This window comes from Halichoerus grypus, chromosome 10 (genome assembly GCF_964656455.1).
Source record: "Halichoerus grypus chromosome 10, mHalGry1.hap1.1, whole genome shotgun sequence".
NCBI lineage: Eukaryota > Metazoa > Chordata > Mammalia > Carnivora > Phocidae > Halichoerus > Halichoerus grypus.
This window is the reverse complement of record NC_135721.1, coordinates 137353903-137372918: the sequence shown is the minus strand read 5'-3', so window position 1 is coordinate 137372918 and position 19016 is coordinate 137353903. Positions and strand designations below refer to the sequence as shown.

At 57.2% G+C, this 19016-nt stretch overlaps 2 protein-coding genes across 4 annotated transcripts in view; one reads left to right on the top strand and one right to left on the bottom strand.

Annotated features, from left to right (window-relative positions):
- SS18L1 (SS18L1 subunit of BAF chromatin remodeling complex) overlaps positions 1 to 12804 on the bottom strand; it is a 29740-nt gene extending 16936 nt beyond the window's left edge. Inside the window, exons 1-4 of one of the 3 annotated variants that reach the window (XM_036105360.2) lie at positions 12636 to 12793; positions 12184 to 12256; positions 1902 to 1978; positions 1105 to 1189 (exon numbers count right to left, since the gene is read on the bottom strand). In XM_036105360.2, the coding sequence (XP_035961253.2) occupies positions 1105 to 1189; positions 1902 to 1978 (162 nt within the window). In that variant the 5' untranslated portion in view covers positions 12184 to 12256; positions 12636 to 12793. Of the gene's footprint in view, positions 1 to 1104; positions 1190 to 1901; positions 1979 to 12067; positions 12257 to 12635 lie in introns of all 3 variants that reach the window. The other 2 variants (XM_078057350.1, XM_078057349.1) reach the window with 2 other exon arrangements.
- A 307-nt stretch (positions 12805 to 13111) lies between these two features.
- On the top strand, positions 13112 to 18699 carry PSMA7 (proteasome 20S subunit alpha 7). The gene is made up of 7 exons (XM_036105356.2): positions 13112 to 13325; positions 15271 to 15397; positions 15960 to 16084; positions 16741 to 16863; positions 17281 to 17400; positions 18057 to 18119; positions 18483 to 18699. Exons 1-7 carry the CDS (start codon positions 13230 to 13232, stop codon positions 18573 to 18575), a joined length of 747 nt encoding a protein of 248 aa, XP_035961249.1. The 5' UTR covers positions 13112 to 13229; the 3' UTR covers positions 18576 to 18699.
- The last annotated feature ends 317 nt before the right edge of the window (positions 18700 to 19016 follow it).

Here is a 19016-nt window from a genome sequence, read left to right as displayed (position 1 = left end):
AGATTCAAAGATAGGTCCTCTTTATTGGAGCTACAGGGAGCCAGCTCACCAGCCCACCAGACCGCATCTACCTCATCTCACTCCACACCCCTGCCCCTCCCCCTTGGCCTCAGCTGGCCGGGATTCTGTGTGTCCCTCATCCACACCACCCCACGCCCCAGGGCCTTTGCACTGACTGCCCTGTGTCTTAGCATTGGCATTCCCATCGCTCCTCCTCTCCGTGTGCCCTGCCTGTGCAAGCCCAACTCTGATCAGATGTGGAGGGTGACGGGACTGAGTGACCCCTGCACCCTCATCTCCTAGATCCAGACCATACAGCAGCTCCGAAGCGTCGGACACACATGCTGCCTGGACCCGGCTGAGAAAACAAAGTTCCCACCAGGATCCACTGGTATTTCTAGGGTGAGGAGTCGCAATTTCATAGGCCAAGCAAGTTGTTTTAACGGTTTTATCAGCAAAACACTTCCTGACACTTATGCTGTCACTTTCCAGGGGACTCGGGGGCATCGAGGGATAAGCTGTTCCCGGTGACAGGACTGTCCCGAAACCTCTGTGCCCACCACGGTCAACGCAGGCCGGGCCCTCTTGGGGCTGTGCCTTCCTATTCCCCAGGCAGGAGGCAGCCTCTGCCGGACCTTGCCTTTGCAGCAGTAATTTGATTTCGGGAAAATGGGTTTAAAAAAGCTAGACACCAGGCCATTTACACCGACGCTGAAAGTGTCCCCGCACCGGGTACAGTTTTGCTGCTCAATCAGAGCAGTGTCCATTCCTGGGCCACCACCGTTCCAATCGCGCTCAGGGCCCGCGATAAAGAGCAAGAATCCCCTGAGCCACTTCCTGTCCTCCTGAGACCCACCTCCCACCATTTCTAGGTTTGGTTCCTCAGGGTCACCTCCCTTTGCTAAAGAAACTGATGTCACGATTCTGACCAGTACACTTCAGACTGTCTGACTGGCCTCCGCCCCCTTCCCCTGCCTCTGTCTGTTACTTGGTTACTCTAGGTAACGCGCTCCGACGTCTGCTCCCCGAACCGGCAGTCTGAGGCCGTGCCTGACTGCGCTGGGCAAGGGTGGGGCCCACTGTCCCCCGTGTGTGGGCACTCACGGCAGGGAGCAGGGACTGCATGTTCTGGTTGGAGTCCGCGATCGTGGCCAGGTAGACCAGGTTCCGGTGCAGGATCTGCTGGTACCTGCAGGTCGGGGGCACGCGGTGAGGCAGAGGGGGCTGCAGGCCCATCCGACAACGTGCACCCAGGGCAGCCTGGCCTTGCAGCGAAGCCCCCGGGGGACGTGGACCCCTGACAATGCCCAGGGACAGGGCAGGCAAGACTGCTCTGTGGTCCAGGACAGGCCAGGCAGGGAAGAGGGTCCAGCCTGAGTCCTGAGTGGGATCCTGTCTGATGACAACACGCTGAAAGACCCCAAGGCGGTGGCCAAGGGAGAGGTGTCAGCAGGTCTGTTCAGAGGATGGGAGTGGGAGGAGGGGGCAGAAGGCACGAGGAGGCACGAGGAGGCCCAAGACAGAGACTGAGGGAGACACAGGAAGGGGTACCAGAGAACGAGGCCTCCTCCATCGGACCCTGACACCAGGCGGACTCGGTACCTCTGCACCCCTGAAGAGGTTCCCCCAAACAGGCGGGGGGTGGGGTGGGGAAAGCCCCCGGGCACGTGGTGGCTGCTCACAGGCGTCTCACCTCTGGGGGCCTCCGACAGCTGGCTCATGCACCTATTCTGCGTCCAGCCCTGGGGGTCCCACAAGGTCCTACCCGGAGGGGATCACTGTCCCCCGGCATGTGCACCAGTGGTACCCTCTCCCCCCACACTTCCATGTCCCTCCAAACCTTCTCCCCCCTTGGGGAGCCATCCTCTGAGGGTGACCTCCATAGGCTGACGGCCACTTACTGGGTGCACTCGGCCGTCTTGCCCTTGCTCTGGTAGTCCAGGATACATTGTATCAGGTGGTGGTTCTCATCCAGCATCTGAAGGGGAAGCAGACGTGAACACAGGACACACATGTGTCTGCGGTGTCCGGCCGGGGGTTACAACGGGGCGCCTGCCGGAGTTGCTCCGTTAGGTGCGCGGCGGTAACTGTCACGAGCGTGCAGGTGTTCCAGATAGAGAACTCTAACTCTTCCACATCACCCTGGCCAGCAGGACCGAACATTTCCCACATCCTTGTGCTCAGCATGGCCTTCCACATGTCAGGGTCCGTCCCCCCACAAGCCCAGGGGCAGGTTCCAGGTTCTCTCACGCAGCAGAGGAAAACCCACAGCCCACAGGACTCCCCACTGTCTAGGGCCCTTGACCACAGTGCATCTGCCTGCTAGGGTGGGCCCTGGAACTCTGAGTTCCTGTCTGGAGAGCCCCGCATCATGGCCACAAGCAGTCCCTCCTGAGAGAGGCCGCTCACAGCCCTGCAGAGCATCACAAAGACCCAAAAGAGCCGGCTTTTCGGGATGGCCACCCGGCGGGCAGCCCCTGGGATGGCCTGGGGAGACCCAGGAGGAGGTGAGGAAGAAGCACGAGAGGGAGGAGGGCCTAACGGGAGCAGCGGAAGCACAGTAGGGCTGCGCCGGCGGGGTGGGGGGTAAGCCCAGGCAGCCCTGGCCAGCCCACCCTGCCGGCCTGGGGTCTGGTCAGCATTCAGGACTAGGGAGGGCACAGTGTACAGCCTTCTCCACCCGGCTGTGAAGAGAAGCTTCGGCTCATTCACCACCTGTGCACGTAACCAGCTTCTGCCCTCTGCAAGGAGAGGCAGAACTGGGCCCAAGGCAAATGCTGCTTTCCTCAAAGAGGTCTTTATTCAGAAACTTGTGCTAAAAGAAAAATCTATGCGTTCTGCCCTCCACAAATTGTGCCTGGTCACCGCGGTGCAGGTTCTTCTGGGCCAGCTGAGCTCTGCAGGCCCCTGAGTGAGAGGAGGGGCCCACCTGCTTGCCACCGGCTGGAGGGGCAACTACCCTTCCTCCCTGGGCACCGTCAGCCCCTCACCGCTCTCTGACCTCAGAGTCCTGCTCCTACAGAGCTTGGGGCCCAAACCTGTCCACGGAGGGGAGACCAAGGCGCAGAGGGCCCGGCCCCACCCTGCTGCAAGGCCGAGTCCATCCTGAGGCTCTGCAAGCGACCTCTGCGACCCAGGGGTCGGTCTCTCTCGCTCTGTTTTAAGTTAGAGCTCTGTCCTGTCCCCACTGCGGAGAGCATGGGGGTCAGTGACTCCCACCTTGGCTGAGGAGCCTGCCCAGATGGGAGAACCGGAGGGTGGCACCGTGGGCCCAGCGGCCACCTGTGGGCAGTTTCGGGGGGGACTGACCGTGAAAGGGCACGTTACGACTCTTTGTCCAGATTAAGGGAAACAACCATGAAAGACCTTCCTTTCCCTCTAGAAGCACCCTTATAAGGCTTCAGCTTCCCTGACAGAGATTCCTGGGCAGGAATTTGCTTCCAAGGACATACACCACTGACCTGAAATGTTTTATGCTCAGGATGCTCATTTCAGCATCGCTCTTAACACTCAAACACAGGGAGAAGCTAAATGGTGAATGATAGTGTCACTTACACAAACGGGCCAAACTGGCCATCGTAAACATTCCTATGGTTTTTAGAAGCATGAGGAAATGTTCTACTGTAAGGGTGAGAAGAGGAAAAAGCAAGGGACAGAGCACGATCTCCATTAAGTTAAAAACACTCAGGAACAGGGGCCAGGCCGAGGTGGGTGAAAGACAGTGGACTGGATGCCCTGACCTCTAAACCCTGGCGACCCCAGTGAGTAAGGGACAAAACAGGGCTACGAACCGCGAAGGGCTGAGGCAGCAGTGCCAGCAGCAGGGTTCCAGAAGTGGAGGGCAGCAGGCAAGTGAGGAGGGAATGAGCAGGCCAGACCCCGGGGCGCCAGCTGTGAGACAGCCACATGGGAACCCAGAGGCTGGCAGGAGGCAGACAAGAAGGTAGGAGGTAGGGCCAGGGCACTGAAGGCCAGAGAGCGTCCCCAGTGACACCACAGACCGACCCCGAGCACGTGAGCCCTGCCCCGGGCCAGGCCCTCAACGAGAGTGCTCCTGGGAAGCCTGTGATCTAGACAGGCCAAGGCCACAGAGGGCTCACCTGGGGGAGATGAAGACCATGCCAGAAAGAAACTTACAAAAACAAGAAGAAAGAAGCACACAAGTATTATTAATATCCCCAGAAACAAAAAGGATTGTGCCGTTAATAAAAGACACCATTAAACACAACAGAGATAGAACAAAACAGCTCTGGGTTATTTCTATAGTGACCAGAGCAAAAAACAATCAATGGAAGGGTTGGAATATAAAGTTGAGGGAAACTCCTAGAAAGCAAATTAAAAAGACTAAAGTAGAAAACAGAAAAGGCAATAAAATTAGAAAAACAAGCCAAGTGGCAAGAAACAATTCTTCCCAAACATCCAGAAAGAGAACACAGGGAGAAAAATCTGCAATGTGTTTTCTCAGAACTGAAGAATACAAATTTCCAGATTAGAATGTTCTCCAAGGGGCCAGCTTGCCAGAAACATTGAGGACAAAGAGAGATCCTAACAAAGAACGGACTGAGAAACCATGGCATTGAGCTTCTCCACACAGGCCAGAAGTTGGCAAACGGTGGAGGAGAAATAGCCTGATCCCGAGGGGAGGTTTCCTGAGGAGACAAGACCAATCCCGAGGGAAACTTTCTGAGGAGAAATTACCTATCCTGAGGTGTGCGCGTGTATGTGGGGTCTTCCTGAAGAGAGATGACCAATCCCGAGTGACACTTTCTGAGAAGGGATGATCTGATCTCAAGAGGAGGCTTCCTGAGGAGATGGCCAATCCTGAGTGAGACTTCCTGAAGAGAAATGACTGATCCTGAGCAAGATTTTTTGAGGAGGCATGACCCGATCCTGAGGGGAGGCTTCCTGAGGAGAGATGACGGATCCTGAGCAAGACTTTCTGAGGAGAGATGACCGATCCCGAGGGGGGCCTTCCTGAGGAGACATGACTAATCCCATGCAAGACTTTCTGAGGAGGGATGACTCAATCCAGAGGGGAGGCTTCCGGACGAGACATGACCAATCCCGAGTAAGACTCTGAGGAGAGATGACCAATCCTGAGGGGAGGCTTCCTGAGGAGAGATAACCAATCCTGAACAAGACTTCCTGAGGAGAAATTACCGATCCTGAGGTGTGTGTGTGGGGGGGGGGGGGGGGGGGACTTCTTGAAGAGAGATGACCAATCCTGAGTGAGACTTTCTGAGGGATGACCCGATCTCAAGGGAAGGCTTCCTGAGGAGATGGCCAATCTTGAGCAAAACTTTCTGAGGAGGAATGACCTGATCCTGACGGGAGGCTTCCTGAGGAGAGATGACCCATCCTGAGCGAGGATTCCTGAGACATGACCAATCCTGAGTAAGACTTTCTGAGGAGATTTGACCAATCCTGAGGGGAGGCTTCCCGAGGAGAGATAACCAATCCTGAGCAAGACTTCCTGAGGAGAAATTACCTACCCTTAGGTATGTGTGTGTGTGTGTGTGGTGGGGGGGGGGGTGTCTTCCTGAAGAGAGATGACCAATCCTGAGCGAGACTTTCTGAGGAGGGATGACCTGATCTCAAGAGGAGGCTTCCTGAGGAGATGGCCAATCGTGAGCAAGACTTTCTGAGGAGGGATGACCCGATCTCAAGAGGAGGCTTCCTGAGATGGCCAATCGTGAGCAAGACTTTCTGAGGAGGGATGACCTGATCCTGAGGGGAGGCTTCCTGAGGAGAGATGACCAATCCCGAGTAAGACTTTCTGAGGAAAGATAACCAATCCTGAAGGGAGGCTTCCTGAGAAGAGATAACCAATCCTGAGCAAGACTTCCTGAGGAGAAATTACCTATCCTGAGATGTGTGTGTGGGGGGGTCTTCCTGAAGAGAGATGACCAATCCTGAGCGAGACTTTCTGAGAAGGGATGACCTGATCCTGAGCAAGACTTTCTGAGGAGAGATGACCAATTCTGAGGAGGGCCTTCCTGAGGAGACATGACCAATCCCGAGTAAGACTTTCTGAGGAGAGATGACCAATCCTGAGGAGAGGCTTCCTGAAGAGAGATGACCAATACTGAGGGGAGGCTTCCTGAGAAGACATAACCAATCCTGAGCAACACTTCCTGAAGAGGGATGACCCAATCTCAAGGGGAGGCTTCCTGAGGAGATGGCCAATCCTGAGCGAGACTTCCTGAGGAGAAACGACTGATCCCGAGGGGAGGCTTCCTGAGGAGAGATGACCGATCCTGAGCAATACTTTCTGAGGAGAGAGGACTGATCCCGAGGGGGACCTTCCTAAAGAAACATGACCAATCCCAAGCAAGACTTTCTGAGGAGGGATGACCTGATCCAGAGGGCAGGCTTCCTGAGGAGAGATGACCAATCCTGGAGGCGGGGGCGGGGGGGGGGAGGCCTTCTGAGGAGAGACGACCCAAGAGGTTGGTAATACCATCTGGAGGGGCCAGAGGTCAACATTGAGTTGTGACTGATGAGTGGTGGTGAGATCCTCGTCTGAGTGTCTCTCTCATCTCTGCCCCTCTGGTCTTCCCACCCAAAGCCACCAGGGTGAGGCAGCCTCTGCTGCTCCTTTTTGGACGTATGACTCCCTCCTCCCTACAGGTGGAGCAGTTTCTTCCTTCTGGTCTACGTTGGTCCCTTTCTGCTCTGACATCTTAGAAATTCTTCTTCTTTTTTTTTTTTTTAAAGATTTTATTTATTTATTTGACAGAGATATACAGAGAGAGCACAAGTAGGCAGAGAAGCAGGCAGAGGGAGAGGGAGAAGCAGACTCTCCACTGAGCAGAGCGCCCGACGTGGGGCTCGATCCCACGACCCTGAGATCATGACCTGGGCTGAAGGCAGCCGTCCAACTGACTGAGCCACCCAGGCGCCCCTTGGAGATTCTTCTATATCAGCATATAAGATCCTACCTCATTGTCCCCAAAGCTCCTAAGTTTCCTAAGAATCCCACATGGGATTCACTCGGCCTCAGACCTTCTGCTGCTACAAACAGGGCCACAGTGCTTGCCTCCCACGACATGCGGTGGACGGACGCATGAGGGAAGTTCCTAGGAGCAGCCTGAGGTGTAAGAGGGAAGAACCCTGGCTAACCGGATAGCTGGTTAAGCATCACCAGGTGGCTGAGCCAGCCCTTGGCACCTCAGGGCAGCTACACTGCTCACGGATCAGGGCTCCCACTCCACCCTCCGAGCACACAGGCAGCCACCAGGGAATGCCTGAGAGGTCAGCAAGTGGCGTCAGACTCTACTGAGGAAAGCCAATGGGACCCAACTGCAGAATACATGAATTAGGTGTGTGGGTTTAAAAAAAAACCCCAAAGCCCACATGCAAAGTGTCCTTGGGAGGAGCTGGCCCCTGCCTTGTGTTCCTAGCTCTGTGTTTGACGCACATGTCCAATTTCCAAAAACTCTTTAAGGGCACAGTAAAACACACTTAACAATGCAACAGCAAACACACTTTTATCTTCCTTAGGGCACGCAGGAGTCCCTTCCTGTCTTCAGGGCTGGAAGTGCTTATGAATGCCCGTCACAGGCAGCAAGACCACTTGGCTTCTGTGAGAACTTCTGTGCAGAAGAAGAGGTGTGTGTTCTCTCAAATGCGCGATGTTCGCTCGGGTCTTGCCCACGCAGCAGCCACATGCTCTTCTCGCTACGACCCTGGACCTGCCACGGTTACCTGCCGTCTGGGATGGACCTCTCACATCCTTTTCAGAATGCCACTGATAAATTCTGGTCAAGTGTCTGCTCAAAAGGCTGAAGACCCTCAGTTAGGATGCCTACCGCCTTCCTGTGCCAGGTCACCTTACTTATAAGGTCAAGAGCACAGCCTGTGAGGAACTCACAACATCATCCACATATAAACCGAGAAAACCGAGGCACAGAAAGATTAAGCCTGGGTATCTATCAGGTGAAGAAGAATTTGAGTCCAGAGGCTTCTCTGACCCCTGCAGCTCCACAGGGTCCCATCCTCACCCTCAACCCAAGGGCCTACTGTTCCCCCACCTCCCAGCAACCTCTAGCTGAAAAGGAACAGAAACACCCATCAAAGTTGTGTGTTCTGCACAGGAACCATGTTGGCCAAGTAGGAACCATGTTGGCCAAGTAGGAACCATGTTGGCCAAGTAGGAACCGTGTTGGCCAAGTAGGAACCATGTTGGCCAAGTAGGAACCATGTTGGCCAAGTAGGAACCATGTTGGCCAAGTAGGAACCATGTTGGCCAAGTAGGAACCATGTTGGCCAAGTAGGAACCATGTTGGCCAAGTAGGAACCATGTTGGCCAAGTAGGAACCATGTTGGCCAAGTAGGAACCATGTTGGCCAAGTAGGAACCATGTTGGCCAAGTAGGAACCATGTTGGCCAAGTGGAATGGGACTGAGTTACAGGAGCCCTCTCTGCACCAACATCCAGCACCTTCTCCCTGGAGCTTTTGACGTGTCACGGTTCACGTGGCAGGGTGAGCAGTCAGGATGCACACTGCAGATCAGGCAGGAAAGACTGGCCCGACCTCTTCACAGGTCCTGCAGGACTTGGGGACATCAGTGCCGGGCCGCCCCAACTCCTGCACCTGTGGGGCTGGCGGGCCAGTTCCTTGTTCACAGCCTGGGGCTCCCAGGGCCACTGCCCTCTGACCCCCGAGCACGCAGGGCAGGTGCTCAGGCCCTGACCCACTGGCCGGGGAACAGGTTAGGGGCAGAGGGCCAGAGCCACGAGAATGCCAGTGGGGACCGCCCGTTAGCGTCACGTGGCAAACCCCGGCTGCTGCCCCCTCCCTCCGTCTGGAAGCTGCAAACACAGTTACTGTGAGGCAAACCGATGCAAGCTGGCGGCGGCGACCTGCACTTCACTCAAATGCTTCCTCAGCCTCCAGGCCTGAGGGGCTCTGCGGGGCCCGGGCAGCAGGCAGGGCAAACACTGTCTCTGGAGGAGCACGGGGCAGGGGGCTCGTTGCCACGCTTTACAGGCAGAGAACACGGGCCCGTTCCCTTCTTGAGAACGTGCTTCCTCACGCTTCCCCCACAGCGGCGGACTCAGGGCCTCAGGAGCAGCACCCTCACACCAAGCCGACCAACAGCACCCCAGGCCCTGGCTCCCGCCCGCCCCAGGGCTGTGCTCCCACCCACAGCACCCCCTCCCGCCCCTGAGGATGGGAAGACAGGTCTGGTGCTTCCCTTGATCGGGGCTCTGCTCAGTGGGGAGAAGGCTTTCAGTCACAGCCGCCTAGGACAGTCAAGTAGCCAAGGCGGGGCTTGGCATCCACAAGCCATTTGCAGTTGGGCGACAGGTAATGTTAAAAATGGCCAGTTTACCTTCCTTACCAACTTAGCTCCCATTCTTTAAGACAAATTCCAGGTCTGAGAGAGCATATGGCAACCACCCCCAACCTAGATGGCCATCCCTCACCTCTGTGCCCCCGACCCCCCTGGCCCTGGAGGACAAAGGGGCCCCTGACTCAGACCCCAGGCATGGCACCTGCCCTCGCAGGTCCTAGACTGGACCTGCACTGGCAAACCCCAGGTGCCCAAATGTCTACCAGCTCCATCCCACTCCCACAGCGCCTGTCTCCCTGCTGCACAGCGCGCTGGGGGCACTGAGACACGAGACGCTGTGCCCACCCTCTAGCCAAGAAAACGGATTAAGAAAAGCAACACAAGCAGTAACAATAAAACTTACATTTATTAAGCAACCACTGTGTGCCAAGCAACAAAGAGGGGTCTGCATACCAGGTAAGTCCCGATGTGCAGGGCCCCCTCCAGTGTGCCCAAGCCCAGCCACACGGCCCACAGAGATGACCGCAATCCCCCCCTCCTGTGGCAGTGGGGGCACAGCGCTGCCAGTGGGGAATCCCTGGTCCCCAACCAGGGGAGAGCGGCCAGGGCGGCTCCCAGCCTGCAGGCCACCTCGCCGGGTACGGGGACCAATGGAGTTTGCTGGGACACACCGCCCATCTCCACCTCAGGGGCCCTGGCAAAGTCACATTCCCTGTGGTTCTCACAGAAGGGCAGTTCCGCCTACGTCTCCCATGCACCGAAACGGTGTTTGCTCACTATGAGAGAAACCACGTTGGCACACAGCCCTGGCTCCCCAGAGCAGGTTGGCTCTCCCAGCCCCTCCCGTTTTGGTCCTGTGACCTGCTCCATGCAGACCACCGGTGGGACCACCCTTGACTCCTCCAATCTTCCATACCCTTTTACTCAGGCCACGTGTGGGACTACCTGCAACTCCCTCGATCTTCTAGACCCTTCCTACCCTTGCACCTTGGTTTTCCTTCTCTAGAATACCCCTACCCCACATGCTCTCCGTTATGGGTTACATTGTGTTCCTCAAGATATTATCTTCCAGTCTTAATCCCCAGTACCTGCGAATGTGGCCTTATTTGGAGATAATGGTCTTTGCAGATATGATCAAGTTAAGGTGAGATCAAACTGAAGAAGAGTGGGCCCTAAACCCTCTGACTGGCATCCTTGAGAGAAGAGGGGAAATTTGGACACAGGGGAGACCACCACATGAAGACCAAGGCAGAGATGGGGGTGATGCGTCTACAAGCCAGGAGCACCAGGAGCTCAGAGAAAAATATATAGCAGATCCTCCCTGAGAGCCCCAGAAAGTCACCAACCCCGCCAACACCTTAATTTTGGACATCTGGCCTCCATGCTGTGAGAAAATAAATTTCTGTTGTTTTAAACCACCAAGTTTATTGTGACATTATGGCAGCCACAGAAAACGCACACAGCTGCCTTTCCCAGACACTCCCGCTGACAAGACCCCTGTCGTAGATGCTCTAGTACGTACTGAGCACCAACTGTGCCAGGCATTGTGCCCCGAACGGCACGCAACAAAGGATAAATCGGTGACTCGCAAACTTAGGAGCCCAAGCAATGTGTCAAAGTGCGACACTCGTCACATCACTGTCAAAAGAGGATGAGGGAGGGGACACCTGAGTGGACCTTGAAGGCTGAGTAGGAGACAAACTTCTGCTCAAATACACCCTAAGGACAAGTTGTATACTTCCCGCTGTCACTACCAAGCTAGCTCCCAAGGAACCCCTGGCTTCTCTCAACCCTCTAAGCATGAGTGTAAGACACGGACCTCTGAGCCCCCCACAGACTGCCAACAAGAGCCCTGGCTACATCCATGCGCTGCCAACGCACCAAGGCAAGTACAGGGACTGCTAACCCCATCAGGTCCAATCAGATGAGCGCCTGAACTGAAGACCCATTTTCAATGGTCGGCAGGTTCCCCTCTTCCTGCCCTGTTGTCTGGGTGCAGTGCTCTGACACACACACTTCTGCTTGGAGACTTTGGGGAGCGTTCCTTGCGGGTGAGTGCAAAGTACAAATAACTAAATGACTGTTAGACCAAAGGTAGCTTCGGGAACAGTCACTGTGCTCATCACACTTGAGCTCCAAAAAGCCAAGGTGCCAGGGGACCCCCCTGGATTGCCAAAGTGTGCCTCTGAGCCGGATCGCCTGACCCTCTGCCTAGCCAAGCATTCCCGGATCAACAGTCTTGGCTCCAGAAGACCACTGTCTGGGCTTGTCTCCCGGCAAAGCACTTAGCTTCGCTGTATCTCAGTTTCCTTGTCTGTAAAACAGGGATGATGGTAACTGCCACAAAGAATTAAACGAGTTAAGATCTGCAAAGCCCTTGAGCAGCGCCGAGTGTGCAGAGCGCACCACTTAAGTGTTCGCTAAACAGAAAACATGGTCCACGTCTCCGTCCACGTTTCTGCCTCTTCTAGGTCCTCTTTCCAGCTTACAGCTTACTGAGGTTCACTGTCAAATACCAACCGCAGCAAACGCAGTCTCCAAACAGAGAAGAGACTGAGGACAAGGTCCACAAGGTCCTAGCGGGCCATTAAGGAAGGGGGGCCCGCGGTCATCAAGGTGACCCCCCTGGGGGCGGGGGGGAGCTAGTGGGAATCAGGGCGAATCGCGACCCCAGAATCCGGAGGGCGAAGGAGAAATCAGGGCAGCTACCAAAGACGCTGGGAAAATTCAAACGGGAATGGCTAACACCAATTTCCTTCTGAACTTGCCTTCTAAGGAGAAACAGAAGAAAATTTAAAATCTCGACTTGAAAGCGTCAGGCTCTTGTGAAAGATGCCCCCACACCCCTGGGAGTTATCTCGGAAGAGCCACAGGCCAAACTTACAGGACGCGGGGAAAGGCTGTAAAGCGAATCGGTAAAGTTTCTGTTAGGTGCGGAGGCTGGCCGCGGTGTCACGCTGAAAAACAATGGGACACGCGCGTGAGGGCCGCCAAGCGAGGCCGGCAGGTCGGCCCCCGGGCGCCGCGCGCTCCGGGAAGGGCTCCGCGGCCGCCGGCTCGGCGTCCCCCCCACGCCCCCGCGGCGGCCTCGCAAGTCCGGGCCCCTCGGCCGGGCGGCGGGCCGTCCGGGGTCCTCCCCCCGCCACCCCGAGCGCCCGGGCCCCCCGCCGCCAGCCAGGCGGGCCCCGGACCCGTCCCCCCGTCGAGCGGGCGCGGGCGGCGGGGGCCCGGCGGGGTCGCGGCCGTCGGCTGCGCCCCGGCTTTGTTCGCGCCCCGCGCCCACCCCGCGCCCCCCGGCCCCGCACGCCCCGGCCCCGCGCGCCCGCCCCGGCCCACCTTCTGGATGGTTTGCTGCGTGACCTCCCCTTTGCCTCGCGGCCGGGCGGACGCGAAAGCCACCGACATGGTCGCGCGCGGGATCAGCCCGAGATCCTCGGGGCTTCTGCTCCGGCGGCGCTCGGCGGCCCCGGGCGCTCATTCTCCGCAGTCGCGGGGAGGGGGGGGCCGGGGGGCGGGGCGGGGGGCGCGGGGGGCGCCGCGTCGTGGGCTCGCCCGCCCCGCCGTACCCCCGCGCTGCCCCCCGGCCCGCCGCACCGCCGACTCCGCGCGCCGCCCGCCCCCGCCGCCGAGTCCCAGGAGGCACCCCCCGGACGGCCGCTCTGCGCCCCGCGTCTGGCCTCCGCCGCCGCGCCTTCCCCCCCGCGCCCGGCCGCCGGTGGTTCGGCCCAGCCCCGCCCCGGCGCGCGCGCACGTCCGCCCGACGCCGCCTGACGCCGCCCGACGCCGCCCGACGCCGCCGTACGCCCGCAGCGCAGTGCGCAGCGGCGGGGGCGAGCGGGCGCGCGCGCGGCGCGGGCGCAGAAGCGTCGTGAATCGCGGGCCTAGCGGCAGTGAGTGTGCGCTTTTCCCGGGCCCCAGCGCGACGCCGGCATGAGCTACGACCGCGCCATCACCGTCTTCTCGCCCGACGGCCACCTCTTCCAAGTGGAGTACGCGCAGGAGGCCGTGAAGAAGGGCTCGACCGCGGTGAGCGGCGGCCGGCGGGGCCTGGCGCACGGGCCCGGCGTCGGGGTGGCGGATGCGGGGCGGGGGAGAGCCTGGGGACGGCCGTGCGGACGGCCCCCTCTGTCGCAGGGGTGCGTGCGGTTCGGGTGGCTTTGTGGGGTGGGCACAGCGGCGTTAGTGGGACCCGGGAGCCGGTGGTGTTGCTGCAGGAAACGGGAGGGGGCGCGTTTATGAGCCGCGGGGGCTGGGGCCGCGGGAGGCTGGCCCGGGGAAGCCTGCCGGCGCTGCCCGCCGAGCGGCGGCCTCTCGCGCGGGGGCGGTTGCGGTGGACGAGCGCTGGCCAGCGGTCAGGGTCGCGCTGAGCTGCGGAGGAGCGCTGCTTTTCTCCCTCGGGTAGTTCAGAGGGTGTGGGCGGCCTAGGGGACGGCCATTTTGGCGGGTCACCCCTGCAAGGCCCTGGGCCCTGCCCGTGCACCTCGGGCCGCAGAGAGGCGGGCACCGAGCAGCAGGGCCGGCTCGTGGCGGGCTCAGTGAGTCCTTTATGTGAGCAACTTAGGGGAGCCGCGCCCGTGAGGTTCCCACTTACGGACTTCCCCCGCTGGGGAAAGGACTGTCCTCAGGGTCCGGGTGGGCTTCAGGAAGCGGGGCAAGCAGGGTCTGCGTATCGGCGCTGCCGCTGCCTCCCGGCTGACTGCTGTGCCGCAGGGAGCCCCCCACCGCGTCGGGCAGTGTGTTGGTGCATTTTCCGGTTGGCATCTGAGCACAAACTTGACATTTTGACCACCATTTGAAATTTAAATTGGGATGCCTTTGAGACACCTGTCGGTTTGCTTATTGGTCAAACCGTATGATGGTTTTTGTTGGTTTTTTTTTTTTTTAGCATCTGTTGTTTCAGAGATTTGAGCCAGAACAGAGAGAAAGTATACACAACTCTGAATTGTAGAGTGTTTTCGTTTACTGAATCTTTTGTGAAATTAAGGTCCAAAATCCATCTTGTGACCTATCTTCAGTTAGAGAGCACTGGAAGAGGAGCTGCTTGGGACATTCCCCCATCCCCTAGTACTCCCTCAGGCCAGCCAGGGTGGCTGGCTTTGCTTAATCCTCCCAGCGTCTCTGGGCCTGGTCTCCCCCCACACCCACCCCCGGGAATTTAAGACGGGAGAACCGGCCTCAAAATCTGAAACACTGCAAACCAGTACTTGTCAACTGCAATGGGGGGGGCGGCGGCGGATTTTGCACCCCAAGGGGCATCTGGCGATGGGTGGAGACATTTTTCTTTGCCCTAGACTGTGAAGTGCTAGGGGTAGAGGTGGGGGGGCAGCCCCACCTCAAAGAATCAGCCAGCCCCAATGCCCATAGTACCCTGGCTGGGAAATCTGCCCTAAGCTAAGTCTTGTTACTCTTCCAAGTGTTGTCCCATTCGTATCTGCTCCTGCCCTGATGAGGGACAGTTAACTGGCCATTGGGGATTTTTCCACGTTTTTAAAACATCCTTCTTACTTCTGCAGTATCTGCTCTACACAGAGAGCAGCTGAGTTCCCAGGAAGAGTTGTTACGGTTGTCCTTCCACCTGATAGCAAATCAGGCCTTCCCCACAGCTGTGCACATCAGTGTGTCATAGTGTAGGACGGAGTGGGGGGGGGTTTAGTATAATTTCACAACTACAAAAACACTGCTTTCAGAACATTTGACTTGAATGTCAGCGTTCGGGGTTAAAAACCTTGTATGTGACTCTTTGATACGGTAGTTACTTATATTGTAATTGAAACTGTGTATCAGTATGTTCAGGGCACGGTCATGACACCTGGGCTAGCTCTGCCAGAAATGGATCAGCATCCGTGATCCGCCAGTGTGGAGTCCAGCCCCAGGGTGCTCCCAGGACCACGCTACCATCTGCTTAGTGCTCTGTGCCTCCTGGGAGAACCTCTTGTCACTTTCTTAAGTACCGTGTTGACTTTTATTGAAGGTTGGCGTGCGGGGAAAGGACATTGTTGTTCTGGGCGTAGAGAAGAAGTCAGTGGCCAAGCTGCAGGATGAGAGAACTGTGCGCAAGATCTGCGCGTTGGATGACAACGTCTGCATGGCATTCGCAGGTGAGTCTGAGGCCGGTGCCCTATTTCTCAGAGGTCAGTAAAGATCAGCCCTTGGGAGGCTATCTTGGTGGGTTTGCTCTTGGAAGATATGTAAATTGGTAAACTAAAAATCGTTTAAAAACAGTAGATTTGGACTTGTGGAAACAAAAAGGGCTTCACCATGCTTTCTCAGGGCGCCCTCTGGACCAAGGCCTGTGCTGTTGCCAGCGCGTGACTGGATCGTAGTTAGAGTCTCGAGACAGGTTTGGCTTTCCACGGCCGTGGCACCCTGCTGTGGGGGTGTGCAGGGTGCTCTCGCCGTTCACGTGGCTTCCTGCACTCCTCCCTGCAGGTCCACTGTAGGAAGATCCCAGTCCATCTGAGCTAAACTAGGGATTGACTTGCTCTGTCTGAGCTGCTCACAGAGGCTGATCATTGCACCGTCAATCACCCAGATGACCTCAGAGCTGGGTGTCAGAGGAATGGTTTGAGAGTGTGACTTCTGTCTGGTCACGGGACCTGGGCCATCCTCAGTGGGAGCAGATGAGGCGTGGGTCAGGTGGCGTTCTCTCTGCTGTTGCAGGGCTCACCGCTGACGCGCGGATAGTCATCAACAGGGCCCGGGTGGAGTGCCAGAGCCACCGGCTGACAGTGGAGGACCCAGTCACCGTGGAGTATATCACCCGCTACATCGCCAGTCTGAAGCAGGTGGGGGCCCCTGCCTGTGGCTCGGCTCTGGTTACAGAGCAGTCACTGCTGTGTCAGAGCGTCCTGCCCCAGTGGTTCGTGGTACTGTGTGTACATGTTTGCACATGTCACTTCAGGGGAATCAGAAAACTGCCCTGACTTCATGCACAGTCCTGCTCTTTATTCATACAAGTGTAACTTCCTACAGCTTATCCACTTCGGTGGCATTATTTTCATTTAGTGGCATGGGACAGTCCTGGAGGGAAATGGTAGTTTTTGTTTTGCTGTCCTGCGTGACTGGTTACCCAGCACTTGGGAGATGCTGAAAGCCACCCCACCTCATGGTGAAACGCTAGTCATTTAAAAACCAGCTGTGTAGCCAGAAGTGTGTCCGTTGTCAGGAGTAGTTGCAGTGGCCTTGGTTGTGCTCTGTGACACAGTTCTGCTCACAGGTCTAGCTTTTATGTCCTTCTGAGTAAGAACGCACAGAGGGAGGGAGGACTGCTGAGCGCTGTGGCCTCGGCTCACCCGTCATGTGCATCGCAGATAACCTGAGAGCATCTCCATCCCCTCGGGGAAAGCACAGCTGTTCCGAACGCCATGTGTGTTGCTCAGGGTGGGTTCCGGGGGCCTTGCGTGCTAAGGAGATAGCGTTAACGTGTTCCTTTTCCCACCAGCGCTATACACAGAGCAACGGGCGCAGGCCGTTTGGCATCTCTGCCCTTATTGTGGGTTTCGACTTTGATGGCACCCCCAGACTCTATCAGACTGACCCCTCAGGGACATACCACGCCTGGAAGGTGAGTCCCTGACCAGACAGAGGGTCTTCGGGGGGTCTTGCCAGTAAAGGGGGTTGCAGAGGCCAACCTGGTGGCTCAAGGTGGCCTTGTCCTCCCAGTGCCTGTGCACACTACACACCACTTGTCTGCTCCACGATATTTCTGCTGATAACGGGAGCAAAGAAGTCATGACACCTGCTCTTTGAGACAAATTGCCCAGGTGTTTCCAGTCATGAAAAAGAATCCCACTCTCCGTGAGGATCAGCATCAATTTCAAAAAGCCCTTCGGGAAAGGAAGCCATGGAGCAGGGCCTGGGATCTACCTGCTGTCAGGCTCCCTCTCACTGGGACCCATGGCTGGCTCGGCAGCCATGGCCATGTTCTTGAGCTGGCTCTGGATTGTCGTGCCTTATACCACATGACACATTTTTGTTTTAGGCCAATGCCATAGGCCGGGGCGCCAAGTCAGTGCGTGAATTTCTGGAGAAGAATTACACTGATGAAGCCATTGAGACGGACGACCTGACCATTAAGCTGGTTATCAAGGCCCTCCTGGAAGTGCGTTTGCATTTGAAACCCAGTGCTTGGGCTAGGCAGAATGGCCGGCACGGAAGTGGGCACGGAAGTGGGCGGCTGGCGTAGAGGCAACCGGGGGTGGGGGGGGGGGGAGGCGCTGAGAGCATGGGCAGTAACACTGGGCCCCTGAGGGCTTGCTCTGACCGGGCGTTGCCCCGGTGCTCTAGCAGCTCCTTCCCGCGGCCGGAGCAGTCAGGGACCAGGTCTGAGAGCGCACAGATAAGGAGAAGCAGAGGCAGGACAGGAGCCACCAGGTGTGGACTCTGCCACTCAGAGCCCGCCCAGCCTTGCTGAGGTTCCTGCTGCTGCTGAGGTTGGGGAATTAGAACGGAGAGCGGTGCCTGGGAGTCATGAGGCCTCGGGCTGCGTCAGCACTTCAGAGGTGCTGGCAGGTAAAGCCAAAGAGGCAGAGGGGGCGTCAGAAGGCCAGGCTGGGGTCCAGCTGTGGGGAGGGCTGTGAGCATAGCCGCTCTGTGGAAGAAGGGGCTGTGGGAGGCAGGCTGGGGACAGCCCTGCAGTTAGGACAGAAGCTCTGGGGGCTGGGGCTGCAGGGTGTCCCCCCCCCCTCCGAGGGGCAGTATTTGAGGCATTTGCCAGAGCTGCGTGGCTGTGTCTGACGCTGTTCTCTTCCTTCCAAGGTGGTCCAGTCTGGCGGCAAAAACATCGAACTGGCTGTCATGAGGCGAGATCAGCCCCTCAAGGTAATCGCTAAGTTTATTTGCTTTCATTCTGGAGCATTCCCGGTGATGCAGGGGGCAGGGACCCTTGTCCTGCAGCTTCAGTGCTAGGAGAGAGGTTCTCCCAAGGCCCCCCACAAATGATGTGCTCTTGACACACTGAAAAGCTGTCAGCAGCCCAGCAGATTTGCTTCTGCTTTTCCGTTGCCTACAGGCAGGCTCCAGATTGTTGTCACCTGGATCAGGCGCACCCAGGCTGGTTTTCCTGTAGGAGCAGCTGTGAGGTGCAGTCTGGCCCGAGCCCGAGAGTCCCCTCCCCAGAGGCGGCACTGGTGCTCCGGGGCACCTTGTGTGGCTTGGGGGCTAACCATAAACTTTCTTCGGTAGATTTTAAATCCTGAAGAAATTGAAAAATATGTTGCTGAGATTGAAAAAGAGAAAGAAGAAAACGAAAAGAAGAAACAAAAGAAAGCATCATGATGATGAAATCTTACAGTGATTTTTAAATTCAGATCATGGATGATTCTCAAAATGATATGTAGGCATTTCCATTCCATTTACTGTCCACGTGTCCTGCAATAAATTTCCGTATTTGTTAACCTTTTCTTAAGAGCATCTGTGTCTTGGGTGGAATTATGACCGCTCCGTAGAGTGGAGTCTTCCCCTCAGCTTGCGTCTCGGGAGCGCTGTCCTTAGTGGGAGCTCTCCTTCATGTTCCTTGTCACTGGTGGCGGGCAGGGGGTGTCCGCCTTACTGGTTTGTGAGTCCACGCAGAGCGTGATGGCTTCTGTAGACAGAGGCGCGTAGCACTTCACATGGACACAGAAAACTCCCATGTTTTCCTCCTTTAGAGGTTCTAACCAGACCGACCTTGTTCCTTACAGACCTTCACGCAAGTTCCTAATTCACACAGAACACGAG

Coding starts and splice junctions, on each gene's coding strand:
- PSMA7 (XM_036105356.2), top strand. CDS start 13,230: ATGAGCTACGACCGCGCCATCACCGTCTTCTCGCCCGACGGCCACCTC. Junction 16,864..17,280: donor GGACATACCACGCCTGGAAG/GTGAGTCCCTGA, acceptor TTTTTGTTTTAG/GCCAATGCCATAGGCCGGGG. Junction 17,401..18,056: donor TTATCAAGGCCCTCCTGGAA/GTGCGTTTGCAT, acceptor CTTCCTTCCAAG/GTGGTCCAGTCTGGCGGCAA.